This window comes from Enhydra lutris, unplaced genomic scaffold, assembly GCF_002288905.1.
Source record: "Enhydra lutris kenyoni isolate GAN:26980312 unplaced genomic scaffold, ASM228890v2 scaffoldscaffold5, whole genome shotgun sequence".
NCBI lineage: Eukaryota > Metazoa > Chordata > Mammalia > Carnivora > Mustelidae > Enhydra > Enhydra lutris.
The window spans coordinates 6747340-6763926 of record NW_019154089.1 but is presented as its reverse complement, the minus strand read 5'-3'; the positions used below and the strand labels follow the sequence as shown (position 1 = coordinate 6763926).

At 42.8% G+C, this 16587-nt stretch overlaps 1 protein-coding gene across 1 annotated transcript in view; it reads right to left on the bottom strand.

The window, feature by feature from the left end:
- LOC111141174 (follistatin like 4) overlaps positions 1-16587 on the bottom strand; it is a 401642-nt gene that overhangs the window by 361970 nt on the left and 23085 nt on the right. Inside the window, exon 2 of the mRNA XM_022493544.1 lies at positions 6989-7022. Within this exon, the coding sequence (XP_022349252.1) occupies positions 6989-7022 (34 nt within the window). The remainder of the gene's footprint in view (positions 1-6988; positions 7023-16587) is intronic.

The window sequence follows — 16587 nt, the reverse complement described above, 5'->3', positions numbered from 1 at the left end:
GCACAAGGCAAGCTAATAAGCTTCCCTCATGCAACAGTCAACAATTTGCAAAAAATTTTCTACATGCAGACCCTGAAACGTTTCAGTGGCAGCCTTGGCCGGGAAGGGTAAGTGACAGAGGGAACAGAGAACCACGGGGTGGGCTGCCATGCACAGGCTCTCCTTACCTGGCCTGCCTGATGTGCAAGCGCCACCACCACCCCTGTCCCCCCCACCAGCCCCCTCCCACCCCAGACACTGTGGCTCATTCACCAAGCACAGCACGGTCACCAGAGAACGCACATGAAGTCCTCACCACAGCCCCAGGAGACCAAGAGACCAATGGCTGGGCAGCAGGGAGCTCCCAAAAGCGAGTGTGACCAGAAGAGAGAGCACTGGCAAGCCTCACTCATTTTGATGAGAAGTCTCACCTTGCAGATTATTTCTAGTTTTGGCTCTGTTCCCACTGAAGTGGAGAGATTAAACATTTGTTAAGAGAACAACACTATCTGAAAATAGGAAGGCAGGTTTTTGTTTTTTTTTTTAAAGAGAGTTTTAAAAAGATGAATTAATTCTCATGACAAGAAGAGAATTAGAACATAATGGTCACTTGGACTCTGTACCTCATTTCCTAATAAAGAAAGACTGCTCAGCAGCAATGAGACAAAAGAGACAGAAACAAATGCCTTTTAAGTCACAGATAATTAACCCCAGAGGCTTGCCGATAGCACATGAATATTGCTAGGGCGAATGGCTTAGGAAGTTTGAAAAGAGCTTCAGTGTTTATATGGAAAAGACAATTTCAAGGCTTCCTGAAAAGCAGAGACTCCTTCTGCTGATGGGCCGGGCAACGGGCGAAGATGCCAGTGTCAACCTTCACTGTGGGGCCTTAGAGAAGAGAGGGAAGCCTCTAGGGCAGGGACAGGCCTCGGCAGGGAGGGAGTGCCATCACGGTGGGCCAGCTCAGTGTGCTGCAGGGCAGGGCTGTCTTGTGAAGGGCTCACCTCATTGGCCCTGGTTGGCACCCTTTGGGTGTTGTGACTTCTTAGACTACCCAGCTCTTCCCCCACAAGTTCCACATAGGGATCTTATTCCAAGTGTGCAATCACATCCCCAAGGAGACTCCGTGAAAAGCAAAGCCCAGGCACAGGGCTTCCCTGCCCCACCCAGACCTACCGAGGCCCTACCATGGAGATCTAGCTCACCTGCACCAGCAGCTTGTCAGTACCAGCTAGCAGAGGGACCCACAAGTCCCCAGAAAGAGCACAGCCACTCTCTGAGGACCTTTGTTAAGGTGAGTGAGCCTTCCAAGAGCACTGGTGAGAAGAAGCCGCACAGCAGATAGGACAGGGGGATCTGGAGCTGTGGACCCAGAGCCAAACAAGCCGACAGCCCCCATACCTGTGATTCTGCCTTATGTTAAATGGGTATGTCACATCAAGCCAGATCGGCCCTGGGATGCAGCAGGCATCTAATGCATCTTCAGGGCTTGCTGTGTATAAGGCACCCGGGAGGCCAGAGAGAAGGGCCTGGCTCCCTGCCCTCCCAGGGCTCGCCCTACACAGCAGCATGAGAGCTGGCCCTTAAGCGCAGGCCATAACTGCCCGTGCCATGTCCTGTGGTGCTGAGACCCTGGGCAGGGAGTCACACACGTGCAGTTCTAACAGCAGCATGGGCAGCTGCCATCGTCAGCCCTCAGCTGCAGTGAGCAAGGTCCTGCTGCTTCCAGATCCCTGGGGACAGCTGAAACTGCCCAGGGGCTAGGAGGGAACGACCGCTCACCCAGAGCCTGGCGGACCTTTGATCAAGGAAGATCATGTGCAGAGGCAGGAATGAGGACTCGGGCTCACTCAGGCTATCTCAGTCCACCACTAATCTTTCTAGGCCCAGGCACTCAGAATTATCTCAGGGAAGCTCAGGGAACAGAAGCATGGGGTGACCCACAGCCTGAGACTCCTCTGGCTAATGCCATGCATGATCCTTGGCAGAGGCCCTTGTCCTCAATCCCTGAGCTTTATTCTGATGGAGTAATTGAAGGGATGGTAACTATGACACTCAAGGACAGTTCTCACCCCAGTGCCCAGGGAACCTTAATCTGGGGAGAGAAATTTTATGCGTGTTGCCCTTAAGTTCTTAAAGACACCACCAAGAAGAGAGCTGTGTTTCTTCTGACTGTGAAATGAAAGAATTCGAGCAAAAAGTTCAAGACTCTGACAGAAGAGAGGATGGGAACAGGCGAAGTTCCAGATAATTCCTCACGGTCAACAGGCCACAACATGCAAGGTCATATACAAGTCTGGTTGGAGACAGAGGGATGGGCTTGGTGACTGGAGACATTTGTCACTCTAGGTCTAAGGCCAGATCTACACGTGCAAGATAGGAAGAGCCATAATGGAGACTATCAACCCCACCAGGCACGGATGCCAAGGAAGGAAAGAGGCGGAGAAGCCTTTTATCAGTGGTGCTTGCAGCCAGAGCCACCCCTGGATTCTCAAGTTTCATGAGACTTTCAGGCTTTAGCTAGGGCAGACTGGCTTGCTGACTGTGATTCAGGATTGGGAATAATAGTCTGTACTATTACTATGCCCTTTTCTCCAGTAAGACTGAGGAACATACCCCAAGTCAGCCTGTGAGTAAGTAGAGAGGTAGGAGTCGACTGCCTACCAACGCGTCATGCTCACAACTGGGTGTCAGATCATTGCGTCCAACCAGGACACACTAGCCAGCTGTGCCACCCACTTCCCACTCAAGCTGGGGCAAGCAGGAACAATATAGTTTTCCAGCAGCTGAGAAATGGTGGTGCCACCCAGAAGGAGCCCATTTCTGTGGGGCTAGAATTAGAAAGAATTCGATGTCACTCTTACCTTTTTGAGGCCCAGGGTCTATAGGAGAGAAGCACCAGCAAGCTCCCCTGTACATGAGAGTGAGGATAGAAAGGTGACAGAAACTTCATCTCTTTGCCCAGAGGGCAGTCTTGGTTTGAAAAGGACCTACTACCCCAGGCACTGCCAAATGTGGGTGGCTGCCTTCTAAATTCCCTGCATCTGCAGCCATTAAAGAAGTTACCTCAAAAGAAGCTAGGAGTTTATTAATCCGTTTTATGGAAGAGAGTCAGCCAGATCGCATTATACCAAGACAGATTATGCAGGCAACTGAGAGATCCAGAAAACATCTGCTAAACAAAATCAGAATTAATGGTAAACAGAACGCAATTCTTGATAGCTGAAGTTCACCCAGATGCAGAGAACTATAAAGGGGCTATTAGAGGCAGCTGCCAATTAAGGGCTAATTCCAAAGGTTTTCAGAAAGGGAGGGTCTAGTCACACAGCAGGGGAAGGGGGGGTGTGGTGCAGGCAGGTCATGTTTATTTAGGAGATTTGCATTGCTAAGGAGTCAGAGCCACCATGGGGGTGTGACAGTCACTCCCTCTCTCAGTCTTCTTCCTTCCGGGAAGACAGTGCATCCCTGCTCTCAGGTCTCCCTCACATCCTGCCAGAAGCCAGGTCAGGCTGGCCTGGACGAGAACCTGTGAGAGAACCATCCCTGGGAGGCTGAATCACGCAATAGGACATTGGTACCCACCCCAAAACTCACAGCCTCTAATCATAACGCAGTCGCAGACATCTGGAATGGTGTCTAGATCACTGCATGTTCCAAAGAGATGGCTGACAAGGGCTGAATTATCCTGGCCGGTAGGCTCAGCTCACTCAAGTGTTCTCTCAGGGCTGTAATTCAATGTGATGGAATCAGTTGGAGAAAAGTGCTGGTCTGAGCAAATGAATTCTGGCAGTCACAATCAGCACCAGCCCTCAGAGTGGACACGGGAGTGTCTCAGAGAGGTGAGGTTGGCACCTTTGGCTGAAGCCTTAGAAAAAGTTGAAATTAAATTGAAGGTGTCTGGAGGGAGGTAAAAATACGCGTGCAAAGGAAAGGAGATGAAGATGCAACCATCTGTCCTTCCCCAGGCAGCTAGCACAGGTGGCTCCCAGGGCTCAAGGACTGAAGGAAGAAGGGCTTGGTGGCTGGGGCGGGCATGTGTCCTTCTCAGAAGACATCCTACCAGTCCTGCAGTCCTGCCACACTCACTGGTATGACATATTTCCCTCCAGGTTCCCCTGAGAGCCCCAGCCCTAGTGTAACTTGTCATCAAACAACCCCTAGATAGTTTGCTTCCAAGAGTCCCTCTTAGCTCTCTACCCTTGGCAGTGGGCATGAACGGGCAGAAGAATATACACAAGAGAGGATCAGGGCATGAAAGGGACATTGGTCCAGAGGGAATTCTTGTTCCTACAAATTAGCATGGAAAGGAAGGAAGATGCTCTCCTCTTGTCATGTGTTGCTAAGGGTAAATGCTCTCTGCAAACTTGAGAACTGAGAAGTTATTCTCATTATCACCACGTTACCATCCTGTCCATGCAAAGCCCATGGAAGTTACTGGACCCACATTATAGGCTCATCCTGGGCATTGAGGACACACTCCCTCTGCCTGAACTCCCTGGAGCAGGCCTTGCAAAGGATCCTGCATGGAAGGCCAGCCCCGAGACAATTGAATACATAAGATTAAGACACCATATGAAACTAAATTTGGGAAATGCAGCATATCACACCCCCTTTTGGGAGTCAGACTTAGCATCTTAAAGGTCGAAGAGGTTCTGCAGTACAAGTCTCAACAACTAACTCTATACTGAGTCCAGCACTGGCCAAGTGGATTATTTTCCTAGGGCTGCAACTATAAAGCCCACAAACTCCAACCCCACTGTGGTCTATCCCAGACTCCATTCCCACCAAATTGAGTCCCTCTCACTTCTCACTTCACAGACTTAGTCAACACTTCCCAAAAGTCATGTAGGATGAGCTTGTGGCTGGTCATTGTTTGTGCCACTGAACCTGAGACGGAGAAGATACTCCTCAGTCAGATGTAGTCTGAAAACAAAAAATGGGAAGACATCTTGGATTGTGTGACCAGGAGGCTTCCTCCTCCAGACCTTGCCAAACTCTCCTGGGCCTGATAAACTGGGCAGAAAAATTCAGTGTTACTTATTTGCTCCTCTTTCCTTTCCAACTGCAAAATAACCCTAAGTGTTTGTTGAGAGACAATAATGTCTTATTTTCATCTGTAGGAATAATTGTTTATTGGAATATTTAGAGCATTTCTATAATTTTTATACTTGTACACTCTTCTGGAGAAGAAAAACCATCCCACCACTCAAGCAAGTGAATCCTCAGGCCTGAAAATACTTGGAACCAACCTGCAGGGTCCCACTCCTTCTTTCCTTCCTGCCACGTTATAAGCACTGACATTAAGGCACTAAGCTATTTCAGGAACTCTCCAACACTCAACTTTGACAGAAACAAGCAAGAAAGACATGAGTTCACAATGGGGGGAAAAAAAAGTTTATGTGCTGTCAGGACAAATTTGCTGGTACAAACTCGAAGCATATACTCCCAGTCAGCCAGCTGTGAGAGCTGCTAATTCCAAAGACGAGAAGGTTATGGATGAGTAGAGCACAAGTCAAACACACCTATGCTCATCCTCCAACGGTGTCAGTTTTCAGTGGACTTGGAGCCAGAGGTCCAATCCAGCCTTTTAAGGCCTCTGAGCAAATATACACATGATTCTCTCATACCCCAGCCTTAGTATTTAGAGACCTTTCTAACACAAGGAAAGTAAGATTCCAGAATAGTTAGGTTGATATGTGATTCCATAATGCAAATTAATTCCCAACATTCATACTCAGGGCTACTGACATGAATTAAATAATACTCAAAACCAAATTTCATGCCAACTTTTCTGCTCAAGGCTATTTCTTTCCCATTTACACGGTCATCAATAAGAAACATGGCCTCCTGGCTCCACCATATCCACCCAATTTCATTTGGTTTTGAGATCGACACAATGCAGCTTACCCTACAGATGCAGTTCACAGGACGCCGAGACCAAATCCAGAGACCATGGCAAATGGGAATGGAAGCCACAAAGTTTAGCCCAGAGCCAGATTACCCAGCTCCTTTGAACCCAGGGTTCAAGCCCCATGGGTAGCAGCAAACAACCAGGTGGACTAGTTTACCAATACACTGAGTATGCAAGGCTTGGGTCTCTCAGCTCTAGAAACATAATTTGATAACATGGCCATTCTAGGTCTTTCACTGTGGGGCTTAAAAGAAGAACTAATCAGGAACCAAGGACATATTACATTTAGAGGTCTATGTGGAAATTGCTCACACCTTTTAGATCACCACTCTTTCTGGAGACAATGCTACAGAGAAGTTTGTCATTAAGGCTGAAACCAAAGACTCCAGACCAAGAACTCACTTTGATTCCCGACTTCCTCCTCCTAGCCCTGCAATAAAAAGATGATTGGCAAAGATGCCCCACACCATAGAAAATACATCTTATTTGACAGTTGGTATTGCTGAAAGTAAGGGAAACTTCAATTTCTAAGGAAAGGTTTCAGAAATCACCACCCATGCATACTTATGTCAGAGACCAAAAAACAAACGTGTTAGAGGAACCGGCGGTGAAAATGAACATAATGGAATTGTTGCAAAAGGGACATTAATTGGTTATTTCTATTTCAGCTTAGCGAAAGCTGTAAAAATCTAATTACAAATATTTTTCACAGTGGCACCTTCTCCCAGTTATTGAAATACTTCAAATCATAAACCATTTTTTTATTGTTGATGTTGTTTTTGCTGGATGAAACCAAACAATTACTTCAAACTCCACTCAAAAATAAGGCTTCTCTCCAGACCACAGATATGATCATGAAGAAGCCAGGTCCCCAGACCTCCACTTCGGATAGTTGAAGTAGAAGACACAGTTCTCTCAAGCAGCCCTGGATTTCAATTCTTACAGTCCTTCGAGGCAAGTACCAAATAGTACCAGAAAAGGCCACATGAAATCTGAAAGAACAGGCTGCCTACGGTCTGAAGTTCATGTTAGCTTCAACAAACTACTTCCAAAATGTCAGCAATGAGAACGAAATGGGTATGAATGCATTTTCCCTACCTTCTCTTCTTGCGACTTCAAAGCTTCTGGACTCCTGCAAGAAAAGAAAGGCTTTGTGTTTTTGAAGAATAATTCACATGTACAGATACTTGCAAAAATCTCACCTCTGCTAGCCATTTATTCACAAAATGATGAACAATTTCATAAGAACATGACATTCAGCAATGCTGGGTCTACTAAACTCCCAACACACATACACACAGACACACACACACACACACACACACACACACACACACACACCAGTAAAGGTAAACAACTTGTTGTTTGGGGGCTTAATAAAAAAATACATTATTCATCATTTAAGGTTTTTTGTGTTTTTTTTTTTTTTTTTGCCACAGGAGGGCCAGAGGGAAAGGGAGAAAGAGAATCTTAAGCAGGCTTCATGCCTGATAGGGAGCCTATGTCAGGACTCAGTCTCACAATCCTGAGATCATGACCTGATCCGAAATCAAGAGTCAGACACTTCAATGACTGTGCCACCCAGGTGTCCCAATCATTTAGTTTTTAATGAACAGAGACAATTCTCATGGTCTTCTTCCTTATGTGGAATCTGGACTGGTACCAAGTGTGAAGGAAGACCCTGACCCGGGCTGATACCACGTCTTCCACCTAGACTGCAGGTACTATAGGGCTTGGGAAAAACACAAGCAGTTAAGAGTCAGAATGATCTGACCTGCAGTAGATTATGGTTTGTGGGGCCATAATGAAGACCACCATTGCTCCTGAGTGGGTCACTGGCGTGATCTAGCGATTGACTGTCCTCAATTCAATAGTTTCCAAAGGGTGGGATCTTACAATCTGGAGAGCCAGTCCAGACCAGTGGACTAAATTAAGCCTTTGGGTATTTGTTTTTTAAATTCATTTCTGCCTTCCCGCTTGTATAGGGCAATAAGCAAAGTGTTTGAGAAGTTATATAAGCAAAACAGACAGAATTCTTGCATTGAAAACATTCATAGCTGAAAAAAAAGAAAAAAAAAAGAAACATTCTTAGTTGAACAGGAGGCTACAGAACAAATACAAATTACTGAGAAGTAAAGGGGTGGTTTTACCCGAAAAATACCAGTATATTCATATTCAGGTGGATACATAAAGGAAGGGGTTTTTAAAAGAGCCTTTGAAATAGCACTGCAGAATGTGCAGGCTTTCAGACAGGAGTAAGGGAGGGAGGGTTCACCAGGAAGAGAGAAATGCTTAAGAAAAGGCAGGGTAAGGGGAGAGAACAGGGTATGCTCACGAAGCAGGAAGAGACCCAGTGAGAAGTAATAGGAGGGAAAAGCTGGAAACATATGCTGTGGTTTCACAACTAATCAAAAGTACCTACAATTCTTCATCAATAACCAGTTTAGGATACAAAGTCTAATATCAAGAAAAAGTTGAAAATCCATGCTGGAAACCAAAGAAGAGAGAATAAAGTATCTAACAAGCTTGGGCCAACTTCTTGCCATCATGACAAAGAGGACCATTCAGCACCAGCACTTCTGTAGCAAATGGCATGTGTCTTTCACAATATCAGCATTCTTGTCTAGTATCCTTTGGGATCAGGAAGCAGAGGTAATATAAGGGATGAAACTGAGGAGGCACTTGAAAGTGTATCCCCTTTCCTGCCCCAAATTACATTCTCTGACTGCCACTTCTGTAATGAGTCAAAAGCCCAAGTGGAAACCAATGGAAGACACATGCTATAGGCCTACAGCTCATCAGCACAGCACAGTTAGTGAAATGAGCTTCTAGAATGCTGGTTCCTGAAGAGGGACCACTGAGAGCGCTAAGTGTTATGAGAGCTAAGCAAGCTACAAGGCACATCACTGCACAAAGCCAAGCCCACACTGCTCCTCAGCTCTCTGCTACAGGGGCAGGCACCACATCCCTGGAAGTAACCAGTATTTCTGGAACAGGGAAAATTCATAGGCAACTTATATACCTCAAGAAGAAGACTTTAGGGATGTCTTACTGCAACTGTATAAAACTTGTAAATTAAAAAAACTGACATCTCCATTATGTTGTATCTTCTTATCTAACAACATGGTATTTCTCATCATTTGTTCAAGTTTACTTTTATTTCTTCCAAGAGTATTTTATAATTTTCCTGTATGTATTCTGAATATTTCTTTTGTAGATTTTTTGTTATCATAAATAGAATTTCTCTTTCATTATACCTTCTAACTGCTTTTTATTTCTGCGTATGAGTGGTTTTTATATATGGATTTTTAACCAGCCACTTGACTGAATTTCTTTTTTTTTTTTAAGATTTTATTTATTTATTTGACAGACAGAGATCATGAGTAGGCAGAGAGGCAGGCAGAGAGAGAGGAAGGGAAGCAGGCTCCCGCTGAGCAGAGAGCCCGATGCGGTGCTTGATCCCAGGGTCCTGGGATCATGACCTGAGCCGAAGGCAGAGGCTGTAACCCACCGAGCCACCCAGGTGCCCCTTGACTGAATTTCTTATTCCATTGATTCTTTTGGGGTTTCCTTCGATGTATTTATATAATCTTCAAATAGCTATGATTTTATCTCTTTCCTTCCATTTCTTAGGTTTCTCATGTGTTTCTCTTGTCTTATTGCTTCAGCTAATTCCTCTATCTGATGTTAAGTGTTGTGGAAACTTGGCATGCCCATGGGCATACTGGTCTTGTGTCCGACTTTAAGAAGAAAACCTTTAGTGTTTCCTTACTAAGGGAAACAAAATGCTGGCTTTTGGCTTAAGGTATGTCCACCATATTAATGAAATCCATGCACGATTTACTGAGTCTTTCAAATAAATGGATGTTCTAGCTTGTCCTTTTACTTGTTTCTTTACTGACCATTTCCCTCCACTGGAATGTGAGATGGGATGGCACCAATATCTTTTTCATTCTTGCTTCCCCAACGCTATCCTCAACGCTGTAAGAGAGCAGACGTTCAATGCTTGTTAGATGAATAAAAAAATGTGTGTTGAATTTTATCAAATACTTTTCCTGAATTTAAGGAGATTTTCATGATTCTTTTTCTCCTTAGATCTATTAGAATTCTCTTTAGCTCTAATAGAATTCATGGTATTCACCTATCTCTGTATTTCTGGAATAAGCGTTTCTTAATCATGATACACTTATTAAAAAATATTGATGGATTCTACTTGTAATGATTTTAAATATGTTTTTACATTAATATTCATAAATGAGATTGCTCTATTATTTTTAGGCGCCATTTTTTCTCAGATTTAGGAATTAAAATGATACCAGCTTCATATAATGAATTCAGAAGTTTTCCTTTTATTGTGCTCTGAAATAGTTTAAATAAGTGGATTTAACTGATCTTTAAAGGTCTCTTCAACTTCATTTCTCACATATTGATTAAAAGGTGAGGAAATAAAAGGTCAAAGAAGGTTAAACTTGTCCAAGTTCTCACATATTGGTCAGTGGCCAGCTGGGATTTAAATTTCAAAGTCAACACACATAACAAAGTTTATGCAGATCTCTACTTAATTCATGAGTAGTGTGAAATCAGATGAGAGATACTTCTACTTCAGGCTATGAGAGAAGAACTTGCATTAGACGACCAATCCTTTTGCTAAAAACAACTATAAAAGTTTGATTTAAAAAAAATGTTTTTAAAGATTTTATTTATTTATTTGACAGATAACAAGTAGGCGGAGAGGCAGGCAGAGAGAGAGAGGAGGAAGCAGGCTCCCCGCCAAGCAGAGAGCCCGATGTGGGGCTCAATCCTAGGACCCCAGGATCATGATCTGAGCCGAAGGCAGAGGTTTTAACCCACTGAGTCACCCAGGCACCCCCCCAAAAAAATTTTTTTGAAGGCATATCAGAGAAAAAAATGTAGCCAGAACTTAAAGAGACAATATTCAGAGAACAGAAAAGCCCACTGAGGTGCTAATTTTCCCCTTAGGGCATTGGCTGTTTTGCATAGAATTCAAACAAAAAAGTAATGCTCTACCGCTGAAAGAGGTTTCACTGAGTTGAGAGATAACCAGAGTCAGGGCTACCAAAGCAGCTAGAACCTGAGGGTTTCAAACCCTGGAAAAGGAAACCAGAAAGAAGTGTGCCCAATAATTTGCACCCAGCTTCCTCTTGATTTTTGTAAATATGTCTGAGCTCCACATATAAAGGGCAAGAGGATAAGAAATTAGCAAAAAAATTAGTCTCAAATCAGCTGAAAACCTAAGCATAGATTTTGGTACTTATCATGGTGCTAGAGAGACAAAAATTAGGCTTCTCAGGAAAAAGTGGCCCTGGTAAATGCAGATGACTTTCAGTTGAGATCATATACTCTCCAAGAATTTCAATTCCTAGCAGAGCAAGATGATTTGCCAGTATTCTATGTCTAACAAAGAGAAGTAAATCCTCTCTGGAAGATAAAAATATCCACAGGATTTATAATTTTTCCTACATAATGTCTAACACCCAATCCACAATTACTAGGTATGGCAGGAAATGAGATCAAATGACTAATTCCAATTAAAAAAAAAATACAGCAGAGAGAGACCCACACTTTCTCCAGATTTTAGAATTATAAAACACAAGCTCTAGATTATGAGGAATAATTTGTTCAGGAAAATAAAAGACATTAAATTTCATCACAAAATCACAATCCGCTAGAAAGGAATCAAGTGAAAAATCTAGAACTTAAAGTTAAACAAAAAAAATTCAACAGATGGCTTTAACAAAAGATTAAACACAACTAAAGAGAAGAATTGTAAGCTGGAAGCCAGATCAGCAGAAAATACACACACTGACGATCTGAAAGGAGAAAATAAAGAGTGAAAAATAAAGAAAAGAGTATAACAGATATTAGAGGATATGGGGCAAACATCCCACAAGCATGTAATTTAGGTTTCAAAGTGAAAGGATACAGGAAATTAGGCAGAATAAATATTTGAAGAGATGTCAACTGGGGATTTTCTGAAATTTATGGAAAACATCTAGCCAAAGATTTAGCAATCTCTATAAAACCCAAGTAAGACAAACACAAAGAAAACTAATGTGAGGTATTCAAAGAAAAATAGTCGAATATTCAAACACAAAAAGAAAATCACAAAATCAGGCAGTGGGTGGGTGATGGGGATAGAGACGACTTATCATCCACAAAGGACCAACAACAAGAGCATAAATGACTTTGTAGGAGAAAATAATCATGGAACTGATAATGGAAATGAAAATAATGGAATGAAATCTTCACAATTCTGAAAACTAGAATTCTATCCCCAGTGAAAATATGGGTATACACAGGGCAAAATATAGATTTATCTAGATAAACAAAAATAGACTATACTGCCAGCAGATTACTACTAAGAGCAACACAAGGGTACATTCTGGACAAAAGGAAATTTTTTCAGATGAGTGCATATTTTTGCAAGAAGGAATAAAGAGCACCAGTAAGGGTTAAAAAGAGATAAACCTATTTTTGTCTACTTAGTACAATAATCCCCTTTTAATGAATAAAATTTGTATAAAAATACATGATAATATGATCACAAAGGTCAGGAAGTTAAATGGAACAGAAGTATCAGAATGGTTTTTTACTGTTCAAAAGTGGTAAAATTAGTACTACGAGGCCAAAGCTGGACAACAAAAAACGTGACTGATCCAAAGGAAGACAAGAAAGGGTAGGAAAAAAGAGAAAAAAGAATAGAGAGAATAGTGTGTTAGACTTAATTCCATTTAAATAAAAATAGACTAAATAATTCAACCAAAATACTAAGATTGACATAATAGATAAAACAAAATCCAACAACATGCTGACATATGACATATGCTAAGAGACATACCATAAATAAAAGGATACAAAAAGCCGAATGTAAAAATAGAAAGGCTATGGGGCGGCTGGGTGGCTCAGTCATTAAGCGTCTGCCTTTGGCTCAGGTCATGATCCCAGGGTCCTGAGATTGAGCCCTCCATCAGGCTCCCTGCTCAAAGGCAAGCCTGCTTTACCCTCTCCCACTCCCCCTGCTTGTATTTCCTCTCTCACTGTGTGTCTCTCTGTCAAATATATAAATAAAGTCTTAAACAAAAATAGAAAGGATAAACATTAATTCCTACCAGGAAAAAGTTGGTATAGATAAAGTAAACTCCAAAGCAAGAATTATTACTAGTGACAAAAAGGGATGGTTTGTAACAATAACAAGACAATTTAACAGGAATGCATAGCAATCCTAAGCTTGTAGAAGAACAGAAGCATAGCTTAAACATCAAAAAGTCAAAACTCAAAGAAGAAATGGAAAAATCTACCATAATGGTCCAAGAAATTAAAGAAACACCTGTCACTAAGTGACAAAATAAGTAGTGGAAATAAATCAGTAACGATCTACAAAATTTGAACCTCATCATTAGCAAACTGGACCTATGTCAATCTCTGAAAGGGAGAGAGGAAAGAGAGAAGGGAAGAAGGTTAGAGAGAAGGGAAGAAGGTTGGAAAGAAGGGGGAGAGGCAGGGAGGGAAAGGAGGAGAAGAAAGGGGAAGAGAAGGGAAGGGAAGAAAGAAAAAAATGTACAAAGAATTTGAAATTCAGCAGGAAACCACACATACCCAGTTTCTGGACTGAGGACAAAGATGTACATCAAAGAGTAACCAATGACTGCATACTACACATTCTCCTCAACTGTCCATTCAACATTTATAAAAACTGACCACATGCTGAGCCATCAAGAAGTTGCAGCAAGTTGCAAATTACTAAAATCATATAGAGAACAAATACAGTTTTGTGACTAGAGTGAAATTAAATTAGAAGTCAATAACAGGAGGATATGGAGAAAAATCTCCCAATATTTGACCCACGGATTTATATATGAGTATATCACATAATTTCCAAAAAAAAAAAATCACAAAAGAAATAAGGTATTTTGGAATGAAGGACAAGTGAATTATAGCATTTAAAAAATAGTGGGATGTGGATAAAGCAATGCTTCAAGGGAAATACAACCTAAAAAGCATATGTTAGAAAACAATAAAGGCTAGAAATCGATGACCTAAGCATCTGCCTCTGAAAGCTAGGAGGAGGACAATTTAAGCCCTCAAAAAGTAGTAGGAAACAAATATGATAGGAGCAGAAATCAATGAAATAGGGGGAAATATATACCATAAAAATTTAAAGCCAAAAGTTGGTTCTTTGAAGAGATGAATAAACTTGATGGATCCCTAAGAAGCCTGAGGAAGGAAGGAAGGAAGAAAGGGAGGGAGGGAGGGAGGGAGGGAGGGGGGAAGAAAGATAGGAAGGGAGGAAGGAAAAACAGAAGGGAGGGAGGAAGAATGGATGGAAGGAATGTTGGATGGAAGAGGGGAGGGCTGGAAGAAAAGAAGATAGGAAGGAAGACAGGAAGGAAAGGACACAGAATTTGTAATTGAGCTGGAAATCACACATACCCAGTTTCTGAGTGGATGACAAAGGCGTGAATGCAATACAATGGGGAAACGATGGCTTTTTCAATAGAGGGTGCTAAATCAATTGGATAAAATTATTTTGGAAAAAAGTTGAACCTTAACCTCCTACCTTGCAAAAACATAAAAGTCACTTCCAGATGAACTGCAGACATAAATGTGAAAGGTAAAACAATTATGTCCCCAGAAGATACCTTAAGAGATTATCTTCATGACCTTTAAGCAAGTGAGTATTCTTCAATAGGATGGGAAAGGTACCACCATGAAGGAAAAGAATGATAGGCTGGACTTTATTAAACAAAGACTTCTTTTCATTAGAGGACAGGATTAAGACAGTGAAGAGTCAAGCAGTCAGCGGAATGTATTTACAACACACAGAGCTGACAGAGCACTCGTGCAGAATACAGAGAACACGTGTGCAAATAAATAGATAAAAACAAATGAAATCACGTACTTGAAAAATGAGCTTCATGTACTTGGAAAAGAACTTCACAAGTTAAAACCACAGTGGAATACTATTATACACCACAGGAAAAAAAAATTAAAAGACAACGACAACAGTAACATCAAATGTATGCAAGGACATGGAGCAACTGTGATTTCCTAGTCTGGAGGAACCAGCCCCAGCAGGACTCTCCTCACTGGTCTGAGTGTCAGTTCGATGGGGCTCCCTGCTGCTGGCACTCATCCTTATCTCAGGGGGTCCTTTTTTGCCTGTTTAATCCTTTAATACCTGCTCAACGAATTCCCTCTATTAAATTATTTTTTCTTTCTTCTTCTTCTTCTTCTTTTTTTTTTTTTTTTTTTAACAGTGTGAATTCCTTTTTCTCAGCACATCCGCTCCTGGGGAAGTGCCTGCAGAAGATGGTCTGCGCCATGCACCCCAGCACAGCCCACAATAGGTGGGGACAGGGACCACTCAGATGCCCAACGCTGCAAGTCGATGAGCGCTGGCATGGCCGTGCAGTGGGAAACGTCACCACTGTGACGAGGAACAGAAGCAGGAACTGAAGTCAGCCTCACAGATGGGATTTCAGCTTTCGTGTCAAGGGAGAGAAAGCGACACAGAATAGTGCAGTTTGTGGGATTTTGTTTTTATAATGTGCAGAAACAAAGAAAAGCAATGTCTGGTGACAGACTGGTGGTTACCTTTGAGAGGACAATGGCTAAGGGGACACCAAGATGGTTTCTGGGGTGCTGGGAATGTTCTCAGTTGTGATCCTGATTGCAGTCACATGGGTGTGTCCACTGTGTAAAAATCCATTGAGCTCTATGCGTAGGGTGCACACTTTTGCCTGTATATCTGATATGCTTCCATTGAAATTAAAAGATGAACCAGGACAAAGTACCCAACTGTACCAGTCAGGAGAATGTTTATTAGAAGGCATGCATCCCACTCCCTGATATGCAGAGAAGGAAGTTCCGACAGAAGGAAAGGCTGCGGCACGCTCATCATCACACGAGGGCTAAGGGGCCAAGTCAGGGCTACATGTCAGTCTCAGAAATGCTACCGCCACACTCTGCTGCCTCAGAGCAAATGCTCAGCCAGGACTCAGAAGACCTATGATAGGGATTAAAAGCTGACACTCTGATGAGATCAGGAGGGAGACCAGCCATAAGAGACTCTTAATCTCAAGAAACAAACTGAGGGTTGCTTGAGGGTTGGGGTGGGGGTAGGGAGAGGATGGTTGGGTTATGGACATTGGGGAGGGTATGTGCTATGGTGAGTGCTGTGAAATGTGTAAGCCTGATGATTCACAGACTGTACACCTGGGGCAAATAATACATTATATGCTAACTTAAAAAAGAGAGAGAGAGAAAAGAAGAAGAAAAAAGTTGACACTCTGAAGCCAGAGTATGTGGGCTGGATCCTGGCTTACTCCTGCCAGCTTGGCCCCTGCCACCTTGGGTGAACACCATTGGCCTAAGCCTCAGTGTGTTCATCTGTAAAACAAAGGCGGGCTTGGTGCCTTCCTCATAGAGTGGAGGTGGTGAATGGGCCAAGCAAAAATAGGCCCAGACCATGTTTAGCCAGGCATGCAGGCGTCCTCCAGGGGTGGCGATCCTCACTGCTATCAGCACGAATGGAGAGGACTAAGGGGGAGAAGGGAAGGGATCATTTGGGAAGGCAAATGAGTTCAATGGCTCCGTCCATTACTGAGGCTAAGTAACAACCTGCCTCTCTAGTAATTGAAGAACCCCCCAAAAACTGTAGCAGAGCGGTACAGAAC